We start from the raw sequence: 26,515 nt of genomic DNA, 5'->3' as shown, positions 1-26,515 counted from the left end.
TTCCATGTTGGGATATTGTCCCTAACTCAAGCCAGGGGTGGAGCAGTGCTCCCTGTGAGGTCACGAAGGTAGGAGGGGACCTGGATTTGGCCAGGTTGATAACCCTACTTCGGCCATTTTCCAGGGTTCTTCTCGCTGGGGGCACGTGTAGGAAACATCTGTGGGAAGGATCCTAGAAACCTGGGTACAGCGCCCCCCTGTGGCCAGACGCAACAAGGTAACTGCTGGAACTGTGTATGCCTGTTATTAACCCATGCTTTGATTGTAACTGTACTCTGACATATGTATATTCTGTAGATTCCCTATTGTATATATTGTAGTTTCTAGTGTGCTTTAGGCTGATTAAATTATATAATTAATCTTGGGCTGTTCTGTTATCTCGATCTTGAATCCCACGTCTGTGTGTTCGGCTAATAGTTACCGTGAAGCGGTTGGTGGCAGCGAGTTGTGCCAAGGATTATTGTGGGGAGGCCAGTGAGATTCGGGGAGATTTTATATTTCTCTATCGTTTCATTGGGGGACACAGGACCATGGGTTATGCTGCTGTCACTAGGAGGCTGACACTAAGTAAACATAAAAAAGTTAGCTCCTCCCTAGCAGCATACACCCCGAGCCGGAGGCGGGCTCAGATCAGTTTTTAGCTTAGTGTCGTAGGAGGCTGATGTGGGCCGTCTCGGCCCCCCTCAGCCATGTATGTTTTTGCGCTTTTTTATTTTATTTCGGCGCCGCTCATCGCTCTCATACCTGTCGTCTTCTTCTCTGCAGGTATTCGCTTCACTCATTCTCCGCAGCCCCGTGGGTACCGCTCCCCAGGGTCGCAGGGGCTTGAGACTTCGGGGCCCTCTCCCCCGCCCGTCCCCGTGGTACCACTCCCGGGGGTGCGCGTGTGGGCAGGTTGTTTTGTGGGCACCCCTGATTCGCCCTGAGGTATCACCCCAAAGGGCGTACAGGGGAATACAGCAGGGATGGAACCTCAGCAGCGTTTGTGATAGATGGGGCCCTGTCACGCTGCCTTCTCCTGATAGGGGGCTGTCTACCCCCATCATGATGCCTACTACCCTGCCTTCAGCACGCTCTCCCCCGGAGCCTTCCTGGACGAGCAGCACTGTTCACAGGCAGGGCCAGGGAGCTCTGCCTGCACCGCATCCATCGCTGAGCCGGCGCCGCCGATTGCAGGTAGGATCCGACTTCCCTGCTCTTTCCCCCGGCCCCCTCCATAAATTTAGTCCCCGGCTTCGGCCTAGTCGCTCCTGCGTCCTAGCCACGCCCCCGCTGCATGCTATTGGCCGCCGGTCGTCTCCCTCTGTACCTCCCACTGCTCTGCCTCCTGGCAGATGGTGGGGGCTGTGAATCCTCCAGACTTTTCGCGCCGGAATCCTGCTCCTCCCCCAGCCTCCTCCAGCGTCCCCTCTCCATTTTAGCCTGCCTCTGGTCCCCTGAGGCTGCAGCACGCCGGCGTTCTGAGTTTTCTGGCCAGCTCATTCCTGGACTCCACTTCTGGACTGGTGGGCAGCACGCAGGACCTGGGTAAGCTCTGCTCCTAAGGAGTAGCCCTCACTAGGTAGCATTCTCTGAGTTTAGGGACGAGTTAACCCTCTCCTGTCTCCTTCCTAGCAGCCACCAGGGAGAGTACCTGTGTGCACCATGCCTAAGGCTAAGCCCACCCAATCCAAGCAGGCCCCCTTTGCACTATTTTTTGCATGCTCCTCCTGCAGCTCCAAATTTTCCCAGGGTCAGGACGCCCCACTGTGCTCCGTCTGTTCTACAGACGCGCAGCCTCCGCAGGACTCCGCGGCCGACGCTTCTGATACCGCAGACCCCACAGCGCCATATGCTGCAGGGCCCTGCGTCCCGCCCCCCCCCGACTGGCTAGCGTCCCTGTCCCAGTCCGTAGATTCCCTCTCTGAGGCTTCTCGGACCATCGCGCAAGCTCTACGCCTGCTGCCGACGCTCGCCCAGATTCCCGCAGACCCGGCGCAATTGCCCCCGGAGCAGGTGAGCCCCGTTGCAGGGTCCTCCTCTGCTGCTCAGAAACGGACCCGCCGGGTCTCGTCCTCAGACTCTTCCCAGGTTTCACCTTCATCCCCAGGTCCAGACCGTCAGTCCTCCAGGGAGGCTTCTGACTGCTCCGAGGATGATTCCGATGCGGTACCCCTACAGGACTCAGAGCAGGCGGCCGATATTCGGCACATGGTAAATAGCCTGATAGAAGCAGTAAACCAGACCTTGAAGGTACAGGTGGACCCAGTCTCCTCCCAAAGCACCCAGGTCTCCTTTAAGCGGGTGAAGCGGGCCCAGAACACATTCAGCGGACATCCAGAATTCGCTGAGTTACTGCGCAGCCACAGGCAACAGCCGGACAGGGTATTTACCAGCGGTAAGTCCATCGATTTGCATTATCCCTTTCCTGAGGGTCTTCGAAAGGATTGGGCAGGTTCCCCTGTGGTTGACCCCCCAGTCTCCCGCCTGTCTTCTCACACAGTCCTTCCACTCACTAACGGTACGTCTCTCAAAGATCCTACGGACCGTACTATTGACAGGTTGGCCCGTTCCGCCTTCGAGGCAGCGGGCTCATCCCTCTCTCCGGCCTTCGCCTCGGTTTGGGTGGCGAAGGCCCTGATGTCCTGGGCGGACACGCTACGCGGCGGTCTCCGCGCCATTCCTGTCAATCCGGACCTGGTTCCCATCGCCTCGCAGATTTCCCTCGCGGGTGAGTACTTGCTCAATGCAGCCCTGGCGTCTGCAAGTTGCGCGACCCAGGCCGCCAGCAACAATGTGGCCATCCGTCGAGCCCTTTGGCTCCGCTCCTGGAACGCGGATGCGGCCTCTAAGAAGTCACTAACTTCCCTGCCCTTCCTAGGGGAGCGTCTCTTCGGAGATAGGCTGGACCAGCTGATCTCCGATGCAACGGGAGGAAAGAGTACATCTCTCCCCCAATTGCGCCCCAAGCGCTTCCAGAATCGGCGCTCCACCGCTCGTTTCCGGTCCTTTCGCAGCTTCAGCTCCAATCCCCAGCCGCGGAAAAGCCGCTCTCCTCCGAGAGACAGGAAGACCCCGTCATTCAAGACCAATCCCGCCTGGCGTTCACGCCCCCGCCAGTCCACGAGATCCTCTTCTGGTTACCGCCGTCGTTCCTCCAAGTGACTCGCGGTCGGCGCGCAGCAGCGCCAGACTTGTGGGAGGGCGCCTGTCTCGTTTTCAGCATGTGTGGATCCCCCTGACCGCCGATGCCTGGGTCAGAGAGATCATCACATCAGGCTACAAAATAGAATTCGAGGCAAAGCCACCGAGACGTTTTTTCCTATCTCGCCCTCCCGAGTCTACCGCGCGGGCTCGCGCGTTCTTTCACTCCATAGACTCCCTCCTCCGAACCGGAGTCGTGGTACCAGTCCCTCCCGCAGAGCGTTTCAAGGGGTTCTATTCCAACCTTTTCGTGGTCCCCAAAAAGGACGGCTCTGTCCGTCCCGTCCTCGACCTAAAGCTTCTGAACAGGTCGGTGAGACCTCGGCCGTTTCGAATGGAGTCACTCCGGTCCGTCATCGCGTCCATGGAGGTAGGCGAATTCCTGGCATCGCTGGATATTCAAGACGCCTATCTTCACGTCCCGATAGCCACCTCTCACCAACAGTTCCTCCGTTTTGCGATAGCGGAAGATCACTTCCAGTTCACAGCTCTTCCCTTCGGCCTCGCATCCGCACCCAGGGTCTTTACGAAGATCATGGCTGCTGCCATGTCCGTCCTGCATGCCAGGGGTGTCATGGTCATCCCGTACTTGGACGATATGTTGATAAAGGGCTCTTCTTTCGAGGACTGTCGTCTCGGGGTTCAGGTCACGATCGACACCCTTTCACGGTTAGGGTGGCTGATAAATCGGAAGAAGTCCTCTCTGATCCCGGCCCGTCGGATCACCTTTTTAGGCATGGTATTCGATACCATCCAAGGGCGAGTTTTCCTCACACAGGAGAAGATCTCCTCCCTACAACGAGGACTCCGCGCTCTTCGGCGTCAGCGCCAAGTGTCCATCAGGTTCGGCATGCGAGTCCTCGGTCGTATGGTGGCGGCGATGGAAGCGGTACCCTTTGCACAGTTCCATCTCCGGCCCCTCCAGCTGGCCTTGCTGAAGAAGTGGGACAGATCTCCCTTTTCTCTGGACCGCAGGTTTCATCTTTCGCCGGAGACCCGCAACTCCCTCCGTTGGTGGCTCAATCAGCGCAACCTCGCATCAGGGAGGTCTTTCCTCCCGCTCCACTGGAAGATAGTGACCACCGACGCCAGTCTCCAGGGCTGGGGAGCAGTGTTTCGACATCACACAGCGCAGGGCCGATGGTCACCGAGAGAGAGTTGTCTCCAGATCAACATTTTGGAGATAAGAGCCATCCGGCTAGCCTTGCAGCAGTTTCGGCACCTAGTACAGGGTTGCCCGGTCAGGATCCAGTCGGACAATGCGACGGCGGTGGCGTACATCAACCACCAAGGAGGCACAAGAAGTGTCGGGGCGATGCGAGAAGTCAAGAAGATATTGCACTGGGCCGAGTGTCATCACTCCCTGATCTCAGCGGTACACATCCCAGGCGTGGACAATTGGGCGGCGGACTTCCTCAGCAGGGAAGGCCTCGCCTCCGGAGAATGGTCCCTCAACCGGGAAGTCTTCAACCAGATCTGCGACAGATGGGGAGTTCCGGACGTGGACCTAATGGCCTCCCGGTTCAACCGTCAAGTTCCGCACTTTGTAGCGCGGTGCCGCGACCGCTTGGCTTTAGGAGTCGACGCCCTCACCCTGTCATGGAGCCAGTTCAGTCTCCCGTACATCTTCCCTCCGCTCCCTCTAATTCCGAGGGTCCTCAAGAAGATCAAGGCGGAAGGGATACCGGTCATCCTAGTGGCTCCGGACTGGCCCAGGCGAGCATGGTTCGCGGAACTAACTCAGCTCCTCGCAGACGCTCCGTGGCGCCTTCCAGACCGTCCAGATCTCCTGCAGCAGGGGCCTCTCTTCCATCAGAACTCACAGGTCCTAAATTTGACGGCCTGGCCATTGAATCCTGGGTTCTAGCTAAGGCTGGTTTTTCCTCAAGAGTGATTCAGACAATGATTAGGGCCAGGAAGCCATCTTCATCAAAGATTTACCACCGCACGTGGAAAGTTTTCTTCAGGTGGTGTGAAGAGCAGAATATTTCTTCTCCTCTCGCCTTCTCCCTTCCTTCCCTGTTGGCATTCTTGCAGTCAGGCCTAGATGCGGGTCTCTCGCTCGCAACACTAAAGGGCTAGATATCGGCGTTATCAATCCTGTTTCAGAAGCCACTGGCCGCTCGTTCACAGGTTAAGACCTTCATCCAGGGAGTAGCCCACCTGGCACCGCCGTACCGTCGGCCTCTAGAACCGTGGGACCTTAATCTAGTCCTAGGGTCACTTCAGGGCTCCCCATTCGAGCCCTTGCGAGAATCTTCCCTGTCTCACCTGTCTTGGAAGGTGGTGTTTCTTGTTGCCATCACTTCTATTCGCAGGACGTCAGAGCTGGCAGCTCTCTCTTGTCGTTCCCCCTTTTTGATTTTTCACCAGGACAAAGCGGTTCTCCGGCCAGATCCCGCTTTTCTCCCAAAGGTGGTCTCCCCGTTCCATCTTAACGAGGAAATCATCCTTCCATCCTTTTGTCCTGGCCCCTCTCACAGCTTGGAGAGGTCCTTGCACACCCTGGACCTAGTGCGTGCACTTAGAATTTATGTCTCCAGGACCGCGCCGTTCCGTAAGTCAGATGGTCTGTTTGTTCTCCCTTCTGGTCCCAAGAAGGGTGAATCGGCATCCAAGGCCACAATTGCCAGATGGATCCGTTCCGCCATATCAGAGGCCTACCGGATTCGGGACAAGTCTCCGCCGCGGGGGGTAAAGGCGCACTCTACCCGCGCAGTGGGCGCCTCTTGGGCGATTAGGCATCAGGCGTCGGCCGACCAGGTCTGCAAGGCCGCCACCTGGTCTAGCCTGCACACCTTTACTAGGTTCTACCACGTTCACACCCAAGCATCGGCAGATGCTATTTTTGGGAGAAAGGTCTTGCAGGCAGCAGTTGCGCACCTGTAATAGGGTGGCAGTATTCAATTATAGTGCAAGCCCGCCGAGGGAGGTTGTTGTTGTCTGCCTCTGCGGGTTTTTCGGTATTCCCACCCAGGGACTGCTTTTGGACGTCCCATGGTCCTGTGTCCCCCAATGAAACGATAGAGAAAGTAGGATTTTTGTGTACTCACCGTAAAATCTCTTTCTCTGAGTCTTCATTGGGGGACACAGCACCCACCCTGCTTGGTTTTTTGGTTGATTCAATTGCATTTGCCTGCTATTTTTTCAGTGGTCTTATGTTCATAGACCTCTTGTTTGCACGGCTGCATTGTTTTAGTTACAACTTGTGTTTATGTATGGTGATTCTGGTACTCCTCCTACTGCTTGTGCACCAACTGATCTGAGCCCGCCTCCGGCTCGGGGTGTATGCTGCTAGGGAGGAGCTAACTTTTTTATGTTTACTTAGTGTCAGCCTCCTAGTGACAGCAGCATAACCCATGGTCCTGTGTCCCCCAATGAAGACTCAGAGAAAGAGATTTTACGGTGAGTACACAAAAATCCTACTATTCCGCCCGCGGAGGTCGGGGGAATATATACCCTACTCTCACCGGGGACCCTTCAATAATCGGCATAAGTAGTATAGCGGCCTCCTTGCTTATTGTCGGGCAATTCCATAATTGGCCTGACTATAAGAGGGGCGCTAGAGAGCGCATCACGTGCTCTGTCGGTCGGGAGGCATAAAGGAGGGGTGACCCCCACTTGTTACCCCCCGATTGTGACGTACTGGTAGCCAGCGCGGGGGATTTCTGAGTGACCCCCCCGGTGGTTTGTGACATATTGGTGGCATAGCGGTGGGATCGAGATAATAGTGTGTGTGAGTGTGAGACCCATACTCCCAGACACTAAAGACTGCCTGCAGCAGCTGTGGCTGCTGGGGTCTTCAGACTAGCTCAACACTAGAGTGTCAGAGTGCAGATACTGTAAGGTGTGTGGAGGCATCAGGTGTCAGTTCTGTGTCAGTGACCAAAAGTCTGCAAGAATGGCTGATGGCACCAGGAGCAGAGCTATGCAACTGGCCAATGCTAAGGCAGGAGCCGAAGAGAGGGAGGACGGTGCTGTGGACAGCAATGAGGAGGTTGCCCACGAGTCCTCCAGGAGCTCGACGCCAGAAAACCGTTCTGCCGAGGACATTGCGCAACCTGGCACTGCTGGACAAGATGAGGAGGAGCTCACCCAAGGTTCCTCAACGAGCCAGATGCCAGCCCTCCGCTCTGAAAGGGACAGTGAATCACCAGGCTCCGCAGCGTGCCGCAGATCACCACGTGCCATTCCACCGAGCCTGGGAGGCTCGGATAGCCTTCTTCAAATGGCTATGGCCCTTCTCCAGGCTGGAGACCAGAAGGGCTACAAGGAACTCCTGGCAGAGCGCAGGGCAGAGCGGCACGCAGAGCGTGAGGCTGCGGAGCGAGAGCGGCAGGCAGCGCGTGAAGAGCGAGAGCGAGAGCGACAGGCAGACCGTGACTACCAGCTGCAGCTAGCTCAGCTCCGGCCCTCATCAGCCACATGTGACCTTCAAAACACCAAACTTCCAAAGGTCCGTGTTGAGGACTTCCCAGTGCTGGAGAAGGATGGAGACTTGGACTCTTTCCTGACTGCTTTTGAACGGACTTGCTTGCAGCACCATCTGAACAAGGACCAGTGGGCCAAATACCTGACCCCCCGTTTAAGGGGTAAGGCCCTGGATGTCCTTGGGGACTTGCCTGCTGAGGCAGATCAGGGCTACGACACCATCAAGCGGGCCCTGATCCAACAGTACAACCTCACTCCAGAGTCCTACCGCAAGAAGTTCCGGAGCCTACAGAAGGGACCAAAGGACTCCTGGGCTGACCACCGGCGGGCACTTGCCCGAGCTGCCGACCACTGGACCCAAGGCCTGCAGCTTTCCACCGGACCGGAGATCCTGGACTTGTTCATCACGGAGCAACTCTTGTGGAACTGCCCTGAGGATCTCCGCCAGTTCATCCGAGACCAGAAGCCAAAGGGGTCCACGGCTACAGCTGCCCTTGCCGATGACTACACCAACAACCGGGCCCCTGAGGCCAGGAGAGCGGCCACCAGCAGCACCTGGAGAGGGGGTAAGATGAATTCTGCGACTGCCCCACCTGCCCCTAGACTGCAGGGGGTGTCCCCCTCAACTCCCCTCTCCAGGCCCGTGGCGGAACCAAGACGGTGCCACCAGTGCAACCTACCTGGACACTTCAAGGCCATGTGCCCTCAGCGTCCCAAGGCCCCGGCTCCGTCCCCGTCCCAAGGGCCGCCCAAGGTGTATTGTGTGGGTGGGGGTGGTGGTAGGTCCCTGGACAGCTTCCAACCTGTCACCGTCGGCCGGTCTGTGACCATAGGACTGCGAGACAGCGCCTCGGAGGTGACTCTGGTGCGGCCTGAGATGGTGTCCCCCCAAGACTTGATCCCTGGAAAAACCCTCGCTGTCTCCGGGATTGGAGGCATTGACCCGGCGCTGCCTGTTGCTGACATTTATGTGGACTAGGGCGAGGGGTGAGGGAGGTGGGGGTAACTGATCGGATCCCTGCAAACGTGCTACTTGGGACAGATTTGGGGCAGATAACCTCCCAGTTTGGGCCCCAACCAAGGGCTGAACCTTCAGCCAGTACTGACATGACTCCTGACAATGTTAATGTGTTATCTATGAATGATGTAAGGGAGGAGGGAGTGAACTCTGATATTTCTGCTTGCATAGACACCATAGACACACACGCAGCTGCAGCTGTGACAGGAGGGGAGGGGGTCAGAGAAAGGTGTGACAATGCCTCTACAAGTAACCAGCCTGTGAGCTGGGATCTGTTGCCCTCTGCAGGGATAAGCAGAGAGCAGGGTGCTGCAGGGGGAGGACCAGTGTGTGGGGTGGGGGCTACCACAGCAAATGTGGGGTCCCCAGAGATTTCACAGCGGGGTTCTGTTGCTGCAGGAGGGGAACAGGCAGGTGAGATTGGGGCCGGTCCAGGAGCGGAAGTGCTCCCAGGTAAGATCTCGGTGCATGGTTCCCCCACAACCGGGGTGTCAGGAAGCCAGGTAGGTCTGCCTGAACCGGCGACTTGGTCAGGAACGGAGGAGGAGCAGGCACGACCCACGGTCGCAGCGGCTGTGGCCGCTGTCACCCGCAGTGGGAGTGCTGGAAGCCAAGGGGCCTCCCGGAGGTCCGATAGCTCTTCCCCTTCTGACCAAGTGGCAGCCGAGTCAGGTGGAGGCCAGGACACAGGTCCCGGGGTACTGACCGAAGATGTGACAGTCTCGTCGATTCTGGCCACATCTAGTCAGGGGTTTCAGGCAGCGTTAGAAGCTGACGACAGCCTGAAAGCTCTTAAGGAGCAGGCGGCCCAGCCTCCCTCGGCTCGGACCCGGAGCGAGTGGTCTGGGACCAAGGACGGCTGTACCGGGCCACGGTCCAGCAGGGTTCACCGGAGGCGTGGCCCAGGGACCGACAGTTGGTGGTACCCTATCCGTTCCGGACGGAGTTGTTGCGGATCGCACATGAGATTCCGATGGCCGGACACCTAGGGATCGCTAAGACCAAGGCCAGGTTAAACCAGCATTTCTACTGGCCAAAAATGGGGGCCGATGTGGCTGCCTACTGCCGTTCGTGTGAAACCTGTCAGAGAGTGGGGAAGGCGGGGCCACGCCCCAAAGCCCCACTAGTATCTCTGCCAATCATCGATGAGCCTTTCAGGAGGGTGGCTGTGGATCTGGTCGGCCCGCTGGCCATCCCCAGCAGCTCCGGGAAACGCTTCCTACTGACGGTAGTGGACTATGCCACCCGGTACCCAGAAGCAGTGGCCTTGTCGTCCATTCGGGCTGACAAGGTGGCCACCGCATTGCTGGAGATTTTCTCCCGAGTGGGTTTTCCCCAGGAAATGCTCACTGACCGGGGGACCCAATTCATGTCCCAGCTGATGGAGGCCCTCTGTAAGCAAGTCCAGGTGCGACATCTGGTGGCCAGCCCGTACCATCCACAGACTAATGGCCTGTGCGAGCGGTTCAATGGCACCTTAAAGCAGATGCTTAAGATGTTGGTCGACTCCCATGGGCGTGACTGGGAGCGGTATCTCCCACACCTGTTATTTGCTTACCGGGAGGTTCCACAGGCCTCAACAGGATTCTCACCGTTTGAGCTCCTGTACGGGCGACGTGTGCGGGGCCCCCTGGCTCTGGTGAAAGAGGCTTGGGAAGGGGATTTGGCCACCCCTGGAGTGTCGGTTATCGAGTATGTCATGCGCTTCCGGGACAAAATGCAGGCCTTGACGCAACTGGTACACGACAATATGGCTCAAGCCCAGGCCGATCAGAAGCGTTGGTACGACCAGAACGCTTGTGAGAGGACCTACCAAGTGGGTCAAAAGGTGTGGGTACTGGTCCCCGTACCACAGGACAAGCTTCAGGCAGCCTGGGAAGGCCCATACCTCGTGTACCAGCAGCTCAACCCTGTGACGTACCTGGTCACCCTGGACCCTGCCCGTGGAAGGCGGAAGCCCTTCCATGTGAACATGATGAAGGCACATCATGAGCGGGAGGCATGTGCGCTCCCCGTGTGCAACCTGCCCGAGGAGGGAGAAGCGGAAACCCTCTTGGATATGCTAGCCCAGGTTAGGGCAGGCGGATCCATTGAGGATGTGGAGGTTGGCCACCAGCTCTTGGAGGACCAACGGTCCCAGCTGTGGGCCACCCTACACCCCTTCCGGGGGTTGTTTACCAACCAGCCCGGAAGGACTGACTTGGCTGTCCATCACGTGGACACTGGGGATCATCCCCCGATCCGGCGTTCAGCATATCGGGTCTCCCTGGAGGTGCAGCAACACATGCGCCAGGAGATTGACGAGATGCTGAAGCTGGGGGTGATCCAGGCATCCAACAGCGCTTGGGCCTCGCCTGTAGTCCTCGTCCCTAAGAAGGACCGAACCACTCGGTTCTGCGTGGACTACAGGGGGCTCAATGCTGTCACGGTCGCCGATGCGTACCCAATGCCACGCATCGATGACCTGCTCGATCAGTTGGCCGGGGCTCAGTACCTGACCATCATGGATCTGAGCCGGGGATATTGGCAGATCCCCCTGACTCGCAAGGCCAGGGAACGCTCTGCCTTTATTACCCCATTTGGACTGTACGAGTCCACGGTGATGCCATTCGGGATGAGGAATGCCCCTGCCACTTTCCAGCGGATGGTCAACACCCTGCTCAAGGGACTTGAAGGGTACGCGGCCGCGTACCTGGATGACATTGCCGTCTTCAGTCCCACCTGGGAGGACCACCTAGAGCATCTAGCACAGGTGCTCAGGCGGATCCACCGGGCAGGTTTGACCATCAAGCCGGGAAAGTGTCAGCTGGCCATGAGCGAGGTCCAGTACCTCGGTCACCGGGTAGGTGGGAGAACACTGAAGCCCGAGCCTGAGAAAGTGGAAGCCATCGCATCCTGGCCCACCCCCAGGACCAAGAAGCAGGTGATGTCCTTCTTGGGGACCGCTGGGTACTATAGGAGGTTTGTTCCATGCTATAGTAGCCTGGCAAAGCCCTTGACGGACCTCACCAAGAAGAAGCTGCCCTCTGCAGTCGATTGGACAATGGACTGCGAGACAGCCTTCCGGGCCCTAAAGGACGCCCTGTCCAGCCCGCCCGTGCTACAGGCAGCCGACTTCACGCGGCCGTTTGTAGTACAGACCGACGCCAGTGACTTCGGCCTCGGTGCGGTGCTCAGCCAGGTGGACTCTGCGAGCCAAGAGCACCCAGTCTTGTACCTGAGCAGGAAGCTGTTACCAAGGGAAGTTGCCTATTCCACGATGGAGAAGGAGTGCCTGGCCATAGTGTGGGCCCTGCAGCGTCTGCAACCCTATCTATACGGGCGCCACTTCATCGTGGAGACGGACCACAATCCCCTCAGCTGGTTGCACACCGTCTCTGGGACGAATGGGCGATTGTTGCGATGGAGCCTTGCGCTCCAGCAATACAACTTCACCATTCGCCACAAAAGGGGCCGTGACCACGGTAACGCAGACGGGCTGTCCCGACAAGGAGAGGTCGCGGACGGGCGCACGGGGGAACACCGGAGTGTGCTGCCCCCTAGCGCCCTCAAAAGGGGGGAGGTGTGAGGCAAATCCCGGGATATGAAGATGAATTATGACTCCAGTCATAGTCCCTCATCACTCCCTGGCAGTGCCCCCTCCCTTCTTGTTCTCAGTGTTCCACTTACACCTCCATGGCCATGTCCTGTGATATGGAGATGAGGTGGTGTGGGAACAATGGACACAGGATGACTCCCTGCCGTCACCCTGTAACAAGAGTTGTATCTCATTAGCAAGGCTATGGAAATAGCCAGACAGAACGACTCCAGTAAAAAATGGTTCATATCTCGCAAGCCATATTTCCGATAAATATGGCAACCATAAAAATGGTGTCTCCGCATGTGGACGATGCCGGCACACCCTTTTTATGGGAGCAGGACATTGGGAAATGCCCCAGGCGTGATATCAGCCAATGGGGAACTGGCAGACAGGTCATGAGTCCCCTCGTTCTGTAGCTAAATTCATAACTGTCACAATGAGAGCATTGGCGTCCGCCTACGACGCTCCCAGGCAAAGTTATGGCCCATATTCCATGTTGGGATATTGTCCATAACTCAAGCCAGGGGTGGAGCAGTGCTCCCTGTGAGGTCACGAAGGTAGGAGGGGACCTGGATCTGCCCAGGTTGATAACCCTACTTCGGCCATTTTCCAGGGTTCTTCTCGCTGGGGGCACGTGTAGGAAACATCTGTGGGAAGGATCCTAGAAACCTGGGTACAGCGCCCCCCTGTGGCCAGACGCAACAAGGTAACTGCTGGAACTGTGTATGCCTGTTTGTAACCCATGCTTTGATTGTAACTGTACTCTGACATATGTATATTCTGTAGATTCCCTATTGTATATATTGTAGTTTCTAGTGTGCTTTAGGCTGATTAAATTATATAATTAATCTTGGGCTGTTCTGTTATCTCGATCTTGAATCCCACGTCTGTGTGTTCGGCTAATAGTTACCGTGAAGCGGTTGGTGGCAGCGAGTTGTGCCAAGGATTATTGTGGGGAGGCCAGTGAGATTCGGGGAGATTTTATATATTCCGCCCGCGGAGGTCGGGGGAATATATACCCTACTCTCACCGGGGACCCTTCAATAATCGGCATAAGTAGTATAGCGGCCTCCTTGCTTATTGTCGGGCAATTCCATAATTGGCCTGACTATAAGAGGGGCGCTAGAGAGCGCATCACGTGCTCTGTCGGTCGGGAGGCATAAAGGAGGGGTGACCCCCACTTGTTACCCCCCGATTTGTGACGTACTGGTAGCCAGCGCGGGGGATTTCTGAGTGACCCCCCCGGTGGTTCGTGACAGCCCCCACTCCAGCAGCATGTCGCACACAAGGAGCAAGGCTCCAAAGCTTTATTCTGCATGCACTGCATGTAAGCTCCTGCTGCCTGAGCCGAGCATTTATCCACACTGTGATGGTTGCTCTAACTTGGCGGTGCCACAGCCTGGAGTCTCAACCCCAGGGGTCTCTCAGGCTGCTGCTGCACCTGTGATTGAACCCCCAGCCTGGGTAGAGTCCTTTTCTAGGTCCATATCCCAGTCATTTGCTGAGTCCATGGGACTTTTGTCCAGGACTTTGATGAATATGCATCAGCCCCCCTCTTAGGGTGCCTCTAATACTCTTGACAGAGGACTCCTATCCTCTGACCTCCGTCCATCAGAGCTCACGGAGGATTCATCATCTGATCCCAGACCCCGTCCTTCTAAGAGAAGGCGCAGGGTTTCCTCCCCCTCCCCATCCCACGGCTCAGTCTCAGGAGCTGACTCTCAAGATGAGGAGGATGCCCTCACTGGGGGCTCGGAGGCTATGTATCCCATCGATTTCTCTGAGGGTGACTCAGATCTTAGAGATTTGATTGCTTCTATTAATTCTGTGCTGGATCTCAATCCGCCAGTGTCAGAGGAGCAACTCTCTTTGGCAGAAAAACATCAGTTTACCTCGCCTAAGAGAGTAAAGAGTGTGTTCTTTAACCACTCCAGTTTTCAGACCGCTGTGACCAAACCCAGGGCCTGTCCTGACAAACGCTTTCCAAAGCGTGGTTCTGATGACCGGTTTCCATTTCCACCTGAGGTGGTCAAGGAGTGGTCTCACTCCCCAAAGGTAGACCCTCCAGTGTCTAGGCTATCAGCCCGGACCGTTGTGTCGGTGGCTGACGGCACCTCACTTAAGGATTCCACTGACCGTCAGATTGACCTTCTGGCCAAATCTGTGTTTCAAGCTGCGGGGGGCGCGTTTTCCCCGACTTTTGCAGCAGTGTGGGCTCTCAAAGCCATCTCTGCTTCTCTAGAGGAGATGCATTCCCTCACCAAGGAATCTATGCCTGAGATGGTTACCTTAACTGCTCAGGCTTCAGCTTTTTCATCTTATGCCATGTCTGCCATGCTAGAGGCTGCTCACCGCACTGCGGTGGCTTCAGCTAATTCTCTTGTTATCCGCAGGATTTTGTGGCTTTGAGAGTGGAAGGCAGATGCTTCGTCCAAGAAGTTTCTTGCTGGGCTCCCTTTTGCTGGTTCACGGCTGTTTGGTGAACAGCTGGATGAAATCATTAAGGAAGCTACTGGCGGGAAGAGTACTTCCATGCCACAAACCAAGACCAGGAAACCCGCCCGGGGTAGGAATCAATCGAGGTTTCGTTCCTTTCGTTCCTCCAACTGGTCATCCTCTAAGCCTTCCGCCTCGTCCGCTAACTCAGCCAAGGATCAGAAATCCAACTGGCGCCCCAAAGCGCGTCCGCAGAAGACCGCAGGAGGTTCTGCCACTAAGGCAGCTTCCTCATGACTCTCGGCCCGCTCCAGCCACGTCCTTAGTCGGTGGCAGGCTCTCCCACTTCGGCGACACTTGGTTAAAGCAGGTCTCCGATCAGTGGGTGAGAGACATCATATATCACGGCTACAGGATAGAATTCTCTTCCAGCCCTCCAAACAGATTTTTTCTCTCTACTCCCCCCTGCTCCAAGGCCGCCGCCTTCTCGCAAGCCGTGGCGTCCTTGCAGGCAAACGGAGTGATTGTCCCAGTTCCCGCATAGGAACGGTTCAGAGGTTTTTACTCAAATCTCTTCCTAGTTCCGAAAAAGGACGGTACCTTCCGGCCCATCCTGGATCTCAAGCTTCTCAACAAGCATGTCCGGGTGCGGCATTTTCGCATGGAGTCTCTGCGATCAGTCATTGCCTCAATGACCCAAGGGGAGTTCCTGGCGTCCATCGACATCAGAGATGCCTATCTACATGTGCCAATCGCAGTGTCACATCAGCGTTGGTTACGTTTTGCGATAGGAGAGGATCATTTCCAATTCGTGGCTTTCCCCTTCGGGTTAGCCACGGCCCCTCGGGTATTCACCAAGGTCATGGCGGCAGTGATTGCGGTCCTGCACCTCCAGGGGTTAGCAGTGCTTCCTTATCTGGACGACCTTCTGGTCAAGGGTACATCCAGCGCAGACTGTCAGCGGAGCTCACTCTCGCCACCCTAGCCCAATTCGGGTGGATTGTCAATCTTCCCAAATCCACTCTGACTCCGACCCAGAGTCTCACGTACCTAGGGATGCAGTTCGAGACTTTGCCGGCACTTGTGAAGTTGCCCTTAATCAAACAGCAGTCTCTCCGGCTAGCGGTGCGCTCTCTCCTGAGGCCCCGCCGTTATTCCCTCAGGCGCCTGATGCAGGTGCTGGGTCAAATGGTGGCTTCCATGGAGGCGGTTCCCTTTGCCCAGTTCCATCTGCGTCCTCTGCAGCTGGACATTCTCCGCTGTTGGGACAAGCGGCCTTCCTCCTTACAGAGGTTAGTGGCTCTGTCGTCACAGAGCTCAGGGCACTTGGACTCCGTCCGAGTCAGCCCTTTCAATCAATGTGCTGGAAACCAGAGCTGTGCTTCTAGCTCTCCTAGCCTTTCACCACCTGTTGGCGGGCAGGCACATTCGAGTCCAGTCAGACAACGCGACAGCGGTTGCCTACATCAATCACCAAGGCGGGACACGCAGCCGCCTGGCAATGTTGGAGGTCCAACGCATTCTTCAATGGGCGGAGGACTCCAAGTCCACCATATCCACAGTCCACATCCCTGGCGTAGAAAACTGGGAGGCAGATTATCTCAGCCGTCAATCCGTGGACGGTGGCGAGTGGTCTCTGCACCCGGCAGTGTTTCAGTCAATCTGCCGCAAGTGGGGCACTCCGGACGTGGACCTAATGGCATCCCGTCACAACAACAAGGTTCCGGTTTACGTGGCTCGCTCCCACGATCCTCAGGCCTTCGCCGCGGACGCTCTGGTTCAAGACTGGTCCCAGTTTCGTCTGTCCTACGTGTTTCCCCCTCTAGCTCTCTTGCCCAGAGTCCTGCGCAAGATCAGAATGGAGGGCCGTCGAGTCCTCCTCATTGCACCGGACTGGCCCAGGCAAGCTTGGTATCCGGACCTGCTCCAACTGTCCATGGAGAAGCCGTGGCATCTTCCGGACCGTCCAGACCTGCTCTCGCAAGGTCCGTTTTTCCGCCCGAATTCTGCGGCACTCAAAATGACGGCGTGGCTCTTGAGTCCTGGATTTTGACGGATTCTGGTATTCCTCCTGAAGTCATCTCCACTATGACTTGGGCCCGTAAGTCTTCCTCCGTCAAGATCTATCACAGGACTTGGAAAATTTTCCTGTCCTGGTGTCGCTCTTCCGGCCATCCTCCTTGGCCATTCTCGTTGCCGACCCTTCTGTCTTTTTTACAGTCCGGTCTGCAGCTAGGACTGTCCCTCAACTCTCTCAAGGGACAAGTCTCAGCTCTATCAGTGCTGTTCTAGCGGCGTCTCGCCCGGCTGGCTCAGGTCCGCACCTTCATGCAAGGTGCGTCTCACTTCATTCCGCCTTGTCGGCGGCCCTTGGATCCCTGGGACCTTAACTTGGTCCTCACAGTATTGCAGAAACCCCCTTTTGAGCCTCTTAGGGAGGTTTCTTTGTATCGTCTTTCTCAAAAGGTGGCCTTTCTAGTTGCCATAACTTCTCTCAAGAGAGTCTCTGATTTGGCTGCGCTCTCCTCGGAGTCACCTTTTTTGTTTTTTCACCAAGACAAGGTAGTTCTCCGTCCGACCCCGGACTTTCTTCCTAAGGTGGTCTCTCCCTTCCACCTTAACCAGGATATTTCCTTGCCTTCCTTCTGTCCGGCCCCTGTTCATCGCTTTGAGAAAGCGCTGCATACTCTAGATCTGGTGCGTGCTCTCCGGATTTATGTGTCTCGCACCGCTGCGCTTAGGCGGTGCACCTCTCTTTTTGTGCTAACCACAGGGCGGCGCAAGGGTCTCTCTGCTTCTAAGCCGACCTTGGCCCGTTGGATTAGATCGACCATTTCGGACGCCTACCAGAGTACTCAGGTGCCTCCCCCGCCGGGGATCAAAGCACACTCGACCAGAGCTGTCGGTGCCTCTTGGGCTTTTAGGCACCAGGCTACGGCTCAACAAGTCTGTCAGGCTGCCACTTGGACTAGCCTGCATACCTTTTCGATGCACTACCAAGTGCATGCTCATGCTTCGGCAGATGCGAGCTTGGGCAGACGCATCCTTCAGGCAGCTGTCGCCCACTTGCGAAGTTAGGCTCCGCCTACTTCTTAGTTTTTTCTGTTTATTCCCACCCAGGGACAGCTTTGGAACGTCCCATGGTCTGGGTCTCCCAAAGGAACGATAAAGAAAAAGAGAATTTTGTTACTTACCGTAAATTCTTTTTCTTATAGTTCCGTATTGGGAGACCCAGCTCCCTCCCTGTTGCCTGTTGGCAATTTTTTTGTTCCGTGTGTTATCACCGGCTGTTGTCGTGGACAGAATCTCCGGTTGTTCCTGGTTCTTACTCGGTTCTACTTGTGGGTGGCTATTCTCCTTCAGCTTTTGCACTAAACTGGCTAGGACTGGCTACCAGGGGGTGTATAAGCTCAGAGGGAGGAGCTACACTTTTAGTGTAGTACTTTGTGTGTCCTCCGGAGGCAGAAGCTAAACACCCATGGTCTGGGTCTCCCAATACGGAACTATAAGAATAAGAATTTACGGTAAGTAACAAAATTCTCTTTTTCTTCATCGTTCCTTATGGGAGACCCAGACCATGGGTGTATAGCTTCTGCCTCCGGAGGACACACAAAGTACTACACTAAAAGTGTAGCTCCTCCCTCCGAGCATATACACCCCCCGGATGACAAATCCACCCAGTTCAATGCTTTGTGTTCAGGAGGTCACACACACACATGCATCCTCTGAATTTTGTTTTTTGATTTCAAAGATTTGGAAGAAAAGCGGGTCCAATCTGGACTCCCGGCATGTCCCTTCTCACCCCACTGTGTCGGCGGTGCTGTTAAGGTTGATTTTACAAGGCTGGAGCCTTCACATGCCGCGCTCCTTCACCATCCCCTGAGGCTCTGGCTTGAAGTGGGAGCCATCACGGTTCTCACTGCTTTGCAGGAGACCGGTCTCCATCCGCAGCCCTTTCAGGATCCTGCCGGACGGAGCGCTCATCCCCCAGGGACCTGGCACCTGCGTCTCACAAGCTAAGTACTGAGACATTATTACCACAGAAAGTGGTCTTTCCAGGGGTCCCTTGTACTTTATATATTGGGGAGAGTGTGTTATATGACTGTGTTAACATTTCCGGCCGGTTCTCCAGTTTTCACTGGAGAACTGCGCCGATGGTGCCTGCACGCTGGCCGCATGTTTAAATCTAGGCCACGGCTTCAGTTGCGGCCTACTTTCGGTTTCACTGCCTCTGCATGTCAGTCATGCAGAGGCACAGTGCGGCTCCGCCCAGCGGCTGTTCAGCACAGGGAACGGACACTCCTCACTGGGGAAAGATTCCCTCCCCTGTATGCCTCATTTGCCCTCCGGATCTCGCTCTGAGTAGGCCCCGCCCCCTCTCCTCGCTCCGGCGCCATTTTATCAGCGTTCTCAATGTCTGCATAACCACATTGTGACAAATGGGGGCCTGGGCTGGGGGATCTGGAGGGCACAGAGATGTCCCTATGTTAAACGGTCTGGCAGGCCACAACCTCCGGTTGTGCAGCTGCTTATATACTCTGTTTATATACTCTGCTGGGGGTCATTCTGAACAGAGCCCCCACTTCTGCAGCATGTCTCGCATCAGAGCAAGGCTGCAAGGCTGTTCTTAATATGCACTGCATGTAGACTCGTACTGCCTGTACCGAACACATAACCACATTGTGATGCTTGCTCTAACATAGTGGTCCCTCAGCCTGGAAGCTCATCAGTGGTCCTTCCAGCTGCTCCGGCTCCGGTGGCTGAACCCCCGGTTTGGGTAGAATCCCTCTCTCCAGGGGACAGCTGTCCCGGACACTGCTGAGCATGCATCAGCCCCCTTCTCAGGGCGCTTCTGCTGCTACGGCTCGCTCAGCAAAGCTCACAGAGAATTGTTCATCTGGTCTCAGTCCCCGTCCTCCTAAAATGGAGACGCAGGGTCCCCTCTCTTTCCTCGTCCCGCAGCTCTGATTTACGAGCGGACTCGCAGGACGAGGAGGATGCCTTTTCTAGGGGCTCGGACGCTACTTCATGTATTGATCTGTCCGAAGGTGACGCAGATGCTAATGATTTGATTGCGTCCATTATATTTGTACTGGACCACAATCCGCCTGTATCAGGGGAGCATCCCCCTCTGGCAGAAAGGCATCAGTATACCTTAAGAGAACAAGGAGTGTGTTCCTTAACCACTCCAGTTTTTCAGGCCACTGTGACCAAGCCCAGAGCCTGTCCTGACAGACGCTTCCCAAAGCGTGGTTCTGATGACTGTTTCTCCCTTCCACCAGAGGTGGTCAAGGAGTGGGCTCATTCACCAAGGGTGGACCCTCCGGTGTCTAGACTTTCAGCCCGGACAGTTGTATCAGTGGCTGACGGCACCTCTCTAAGGATCCCACTGTCCGCCAGGTTGACCTTCTGGCCAAATCTATATATGAGGCGGCAGGGGCCTCGTTCTCCCCATCTTTTGCAGCAGTGCGGGCTCTCAAAGCCATCTCTGCTTCTCTGGAGGAGATGCATTCCCTCACCAGGGACTTTATGCCCGAAATGGTTGCCTTAACTTCCAGGCTACAGTCTTTTCATCCTATGCCATGTCTGCCATGCTGGAGACTGTCACCGCACTGCGGTGGCCTCGGCTACTTCCCTCGCTATCCGCAGGCTCCTGTGGCTTCGAGAGTGGAAGGCAGATGCTTCTTAAGAAGTTCCTTGCTGGGCTCCCTTTTGCTGGGACCAGTCTATTCGGTGATCAACTGGATGAAATTATTAAGGAAGCTTTTGGCAGGAAGAGTACTTCCATGCCACAAACCCAGGAAACCTGTCCAGGGCAGGAACCAGTCGAGGTTTCGTTCCTTTCGTTCCTCTAACTGGTCGTCCTCTAAGCCCTCGGCCTCGTCCACTAACTCAGCCAAGGTCCGTAAACCAACTGGCGCATGAAGCCGCGTCCTCAGAAGTCCGCAGGAGCTGCTGCCACCAAGGCAGCCTCCTCTTGATTATCTGGCGCGCCAGCAACATCCTTGGTCGGTGGCAGGCTCGCCCACTTGGGCGACGTGTGGTTTCAACACGTCTTCGATCAGTGGGTGTGGGTTACCATCTCCCACGGCTACAGAATAGAATTCTATCCAGCCCGCCAAACAGATTTTTTCTGTCAACTCCCCCCTGCTCCAAGGCCGCCGCCTTCTCACAGGCCGTGGCATTCTTGCAGGCCAGTGGAGTAATTGTATCAGTTCCCGACTGGGAATGGTTCTGAGATTTCTACTCAAATCTCTTCCTAGTCCCCGAAAAGGACGGTGCCTTCCGACCTGGATCTCAAGCTTCTCAACAAGCACGTTCAGGTGCGGCATTTTTGCATGGAATCTCTGCGATCAGTCAATGACCCAAGGAGATTTCTTAGCATCCATCGACATCAGAGATGTCTATCCGCATGTGCCAATCGCAGTTTCACACCAGCGTTGGCTACGTTTTGTAATTGGAGAGGAACATTTCCAATTCGTGGCTCTCCCCTTCGGGTTAGCCACGGCCCCTCGTGTATTCACCAAGGTCATGGCAGCAGTGGCTGCGGTTCTGCACCTCCAGGGGTCGGCAGTGATTCCTTACCTGGACGACCTTCTAAGGCTTCATCCAGTGCAGACTGTCAGCGGAGTGTCTCGTTCACTCTCGCCACGCTTGCAAGTCCACTCTGACCTCGACCCAGGAACTTACGTACCTAGGGATGCAATTCAAGACTCTGCTGGCACTTGTGAAGCTGCCCTTAGTCAAACAGCAGTCCCTTCATCTGGCGGTTCGCTCTCTGCTGAGGCTCCGCCGTCATTCCATCAGGCACCTCAAGCAGGTGCTGGGTCAGATGGTGGCGTCAATGGAAGCGGTTCCCTTTGCCAGTTCCATCTGCGTCCCCTGCAGCTGGACATTCTCCGCTGTTGGGACAAGCGGACCTCTTCCTTGCACAGGCTGGTGGCTCTGTCGCCACAGGCTAGGAGCTCTCTTTAGTGGTGGCTTCGGCCCCTCTCTCTGTCCCAGGGACGCTCCTTTCTGGCCCCGTCCTGGGTGATTCTCACCACGGATGCCAGTCTATCCGGCTGAGGAGCAGTGTTTCTCCACCACCGAGCACAGGGCACTTGGACTCCGTCCGAATCAGCCCTCTCGATCAAGGTGCTGGAAATCAGAGCTGTGCTCCTAGCTCTCGTAGCTTTTCTCCATCTGTCGGCGGGCAAGCACATTCGAGTCCAGTCAGACAACGCGACAGCAGTTGCCTACATCAATCACTAGGGCGGGACTTGCAGCCGCCTAGCAATGTTGGAAGTTCAACGTATCCTTCAGTGGACGGAGGACTCAAAGTCCACCATATCCGCAGTCCACATCCCAGGCGTAGAAAACTGGGAGGCAGATTATCTCAGCCGTCAAACCGTGCACAGCGGCGAGTGGGCCCTGCATCCGGCAGTGTTCCGGTCAATCTGTCGCAAGTGGGGCACTCCGGAAGTGGATCTAATGGCATCCCGGCACGACAACAAGGTCCCGGTTTACGTGGCTCACTCCCACGATCCTCAGGCCTTGGCGGCAGACGTGCTGGTTCAGGATTGGTCCCAGTTCCGTCTGGCCTACGTGTTTCCCCCTCTAGCTCTCTTGCCCAGAGTCCTGCGCAAGATCAGAATGGAGGGCCGTCGGGTCGTACTCATCGCCCCAGACTGGCCCAGGCGAGCTTGGTTCCCAGACCTGCTCCGTCTGTCCGTAGAGGTGCCGTGGCATCTCCCGGACCGCCCATACCTTCTCTCACAGGGTCCGTTTTCCGCCAGAATTCTGCGGCTCTCAGATTGACGGCGTGGCTCTTGAGCCCTGAATCCTTACGGCTTCAGGCATTCCTTCCGAGGTCATCTCCACTATGACTCGGGCTCGGAAGTCTTCCTCGGCCAGGATTTACCACAGGACTTGGAGAATTTTCCTGTCCTGGTGTCGCTCTTCCGGCCATGCTCCTTGGCCGTTTTTCCTTGCCGACCATCCTGTCTTTTCTACAGTCCAGTCTGCAGCTAGGACTGTCCCTCAATTCCCTCAAGGGACAGGTCTCGGCTCTGTCAGTGTTGTTCCAGCGGCGTATCGCCCGACTGGCCAAGGTGCGCACCTTCATGCAGGGCGCATCTCACATCATTCCGCCTTACCGGCGGCCTCTGGATCCCTGGGACCTTAATCTGGTCCTCACGGCCTTACAGAAACCCCCCTTTGAGCCTCTTAGGGAGGTTTCGTTGTTTCGTCTTTCACAGAAAGTGGTCTTTCTGGTGGTCATAACTTCTCTCAGGAGAGTCTCTGATTTGACTGGGCTCTCTTCGGAGTCACCCTTTTTGTTTTTTTCACCAAGACAAGGTGGTTCTCCGTCCGACTCCGGGCTTTCTCCCTAAGGTGGTGTCTCCTTTCCACCTTATCCAGGACATTTCATTGTCTTCCCTTTGTTCGGCCCCTGTGCATCGCTTTGAGAAAGCGTTGCATGCTTTAGATTTGGTGCGGACGCTCCGGATCTATGTGTCACGCACCGCCGCTCTTAGGCGGTGCACCTCTCTTTTTGTGCTGACCACAGGTCAGCGCAAGGGTCTCTCGGCTTCTAAACCGACCCTAGCTCGTTGGATTAGGTCGGCCATATCCGATGCCTACCAATGTTCTCAGGGGCCTCCCCCGCCGGGGATTAAGGCGCACTCGACCAGAGCTGTCGGTGCCTCTTAGGTTTTCAGGCACCAGGCTACGGCTCAGCAGGTCTGTCAGGCTGCCACTTGGTCTAGTCTGCACACCTTTTCGAAGCACTACCAAGTGCATGCTTATGCTTCGGCAGATGCGAGCTTGGGCAGACGCATCCTTCGGGCGGCTGTCGCCCATTTGTGAAGTTAGGTTTTGCCTACTTCTCAGTTTCTGTTTATTTCCCACCCATGGACTGCTTTGAGACGTCCCATGGTCTGGGTCTCCCTTAAGGAACGATGAAGAAAAAGAGAATTTTGTTTACTTACCGTAAATTCTTTTTCTTATAGTTCCGACATGGGAGACCCAGCACCCTCCCTGTTGCCTGTTGGCAGTTTTCTTGTTCCGTGTGTTTTTCACCGGCTGTTGTTGTAGACAGAGGTTCCGGCTATTCCGGGTTTTACCCCATCTCTACTTATGGGTGGATGTCCTCCTTCAGCTTTTGCACTAAACTGGGTGTATTTGTCATCCGGGGGGTGTATATGCTCGGAGGGAGGAGCTACACTTTTAGTGTAGTACTTTGTGTGTCCTCCGGAGGCAGAAGCTATACACCCATGGTCTGGGTCTCCCATGTCGGAACTATAAGAAAAAGAATTTACGGTAAGTAAACAAAATTCTCTTTTTTTTTTTTTAATATAATCTGTATTTTAATTATTTCATTAATAAAAATTAGTATTTAACCTTGATATCATTGTCACTATCCCCTTATTTGCGAGTGGTTTAGCTGGCTCATGATTGGGGATTTTTGATTGTTTAAATCACTGCTCAAATTTTTATTACGGTGTATATTTTTTTCCATGTACGCTTTTTTTTTTTTTTTTTTTTTTTTTTTTTGGAGCGCCAATTTTAAAGCCGGCTTAAAGATAATGATTAGTGGCAACTCATTGCCTCACGAGGTGCTGCCGATGATATTGTAGATTAGCACAACGATCGTAATAATAGTCAAATTATACTAACAATCATTTTGTGGACCTGCCACATGGCTCCCTTAGACGGTCCGGGACATGTACAAGCTGATCAGGGGGTCAATTACTAGCTTGTTTGGATAGATCAGCATCCTATATGCACCGAATGATTATTCACACTCACGTGACAGGTATTGGCTCAACTAAATGGGCCATAACTGACCGATAAACCTTCTCCCATTGGCCTGAATCCGACAGTCTAACTGGGCCATTATGAACACTGGTCAACACTACAGAAAGAACATTTTCTTAAGAATGTGTCTTCTAGAAAACCATGCGAAAAGACCTATATGCAACATAAACTCTCAATGTCGTGTTTTTACCTGCTTACATGTCCCTACTAGTATGTTTATTTGTAACCATATTATTCACCTACTCCACAGGCCCTGCAATGGTCCAACCTCATTTGGGACGACTTTTGCTGCTCTGGCAGAGCGTCTTCCCACAAAACCGTAAGGACTTGGACCTGGAGCGCAGTAGAGGAGACTCCTTCACCTGGCAAGTAACGTTAGAAGGACGAGCAGGTGCTATGTGTGGTAAGTATTTGAATACTATCACTATAAGGCGGCAATCACACATATGGACCGTGATTTATGGACCACCTGTTGGTCTCCTGACTGGAACTGAACAGTCTCAAAAATACTTCCAATGCTGTTGAGTTTGGGTCCATGGACCTGCATTCAATCTGGAAATCACAGTCTGTACATGAACTATGAAACTTGGACATGTGAGACCACACATTCGGCCAAAACATTGTTGATGAAATAATTTTCCTTCATATTGTCTATTGTGGGTGGGCATTCTTTGGATATTTTACCAGCCAGGTCGTGTGGTCTTGCTATAAAGGCCATGCAATATGCTCTGTATGGAAGGAATGGTGCTCCAGAAAATTCACTACGTAAAAGCCTAGAACAGAAGTGAATGTGTTGTACATTGGACCAGAGTTAGTGCCATGGGCTTGGAGTAAAATATAAATGCATACAGTTGCACACTGAAAAGGCCAAAAATGTACAAGGGAAAATATGGCACTGCATTACTGCAAAAGAGAGATATTTAGTTTATGTATTGGCCAATGCATGTAAGCCCGGAAACCAAACGGCAAGGTATATCTCTGTAATCTGGGAACCTAATAGAAATGCCACTATCTAGGTTAAAAACATCCGTATCTGGGCAAAATGCCACTATTTGGACTACAAACCTCCATGTATGGGCAGCTAGGCTCCTGCTACAATCGTTATGAACACAACCAGGTCTTAGGGCGGAGTGCTCAGTCAGAAAAATACTCACTAGAAATATCAAAAAACTGACCCGCACATCCAACAAATGTGAGTTGGCACCTGTTCACATTTGTTGGATGTGCAGGTCAGTTTTTTGATATTTCTAGTGAGTCTTTTTCTGACTGTTGGTTTCCGGGCTTACATGCATTGGCCAATACATAAACTAAAAATCTCTCTTTTGCAGTAATGCAGTGCCATATTTTCCCTTGTACATTTTTGGCTTCAGTGTGCAACTGTATACATTTTATAGTTACTATGTTTTTGGGTTTTTTTTTAAACCAAATGTTTTATTTTCTTGTAATGGTAAAATAGGGTACAGAATGAAGAAAATAAGGGTCAACAAATCAAAATATCAAATAACATAGTCTCTACAATTTATCGATCAAATATTTGTCACGGTCATCAAATTTGCTCCTTCCCCTTCTTCGTCAATGTATATTTCCATTATTCAGTCTCCGCTACCCCCCTTCAGCATTCCTTGATAACTTGTTACAAACATTACTTGTAAACACTATCCCTCCCATTCCCCCCTCCCCTCTGCATGCGACACAACCCAGAATTTGGCCAACTATACTTTCAGCTCGCACAGGGACCCTGGCAGGTCTTCCTTCATGTACCATTCCGTAGACACAAATGTGGACATTATTTGTATTGTTTATTCTCTAGAACATATAACGCTTATGAACTTTCTCCATTTACTGAAACATTTGCTGTCATCCTTTCTTTACACCTCTCCACCATCACCTTCTCCAACATGAGCGTTTTTTTCAATTGATTTAACAAGTTCTTCTTTCTTTATCGTTCCTTTGGGAGACCCAGACCTTGGGTGTTTAGCTTCTGCCTCCGGAGGACACACAAAGTACTACACTTAAAAGTGTAGCTCCTCCCTCTGAGCTTATACACCCCCTGGTGAGCCAGTCCC

General features: G+C 54.4%; 1 protein-coding gene across 4 annotated transcripts in view; it reads left to right on the top strand.

Annotated features, from left to right (window-relative positions):
* HEATR5A (HEAT repeat containing 5A) overlaps positions 1-26,515 on the top strand; it is a 175,883-nt gene that overhangs the window by 43,948 nt on the left and 105,420 nt on the right. For all 4 annotated transcript variants that reach the window (XM_075330385.1, XM_075330383.1, XM_075330384.1 and 1 more), the window contains exon 11: positions 24,700-24,852. In XM_075330385.1, the coding sequence (XP_075186500.1) occupies positions 24,700-24,852 (153 nt within the window). The remainder of the gene's footprint in view (positions 1-24,699; positions 24,853-26,515) is intronic.

Source organism: Anomaloglossus baeobatrachus, chromosome 12 (genome assembly GCF_048569485.1).
Source record: "Anomaloglossus baeobatrachus isolate aAnoBae1 chromosome 12, aAnoBae1.hap1, whole genome shotgun sequence".
Classification (NCBI taxonomy): Eukaryota; Metazoa; Chordata; class Amphibia; order Anura; family Aromobatidae; genus Anomaloglossus; species Anomaloglossus baeobatrachus.
This window is presented reverse-complemented; position numbering and strand designations above follow the sequence as displayed.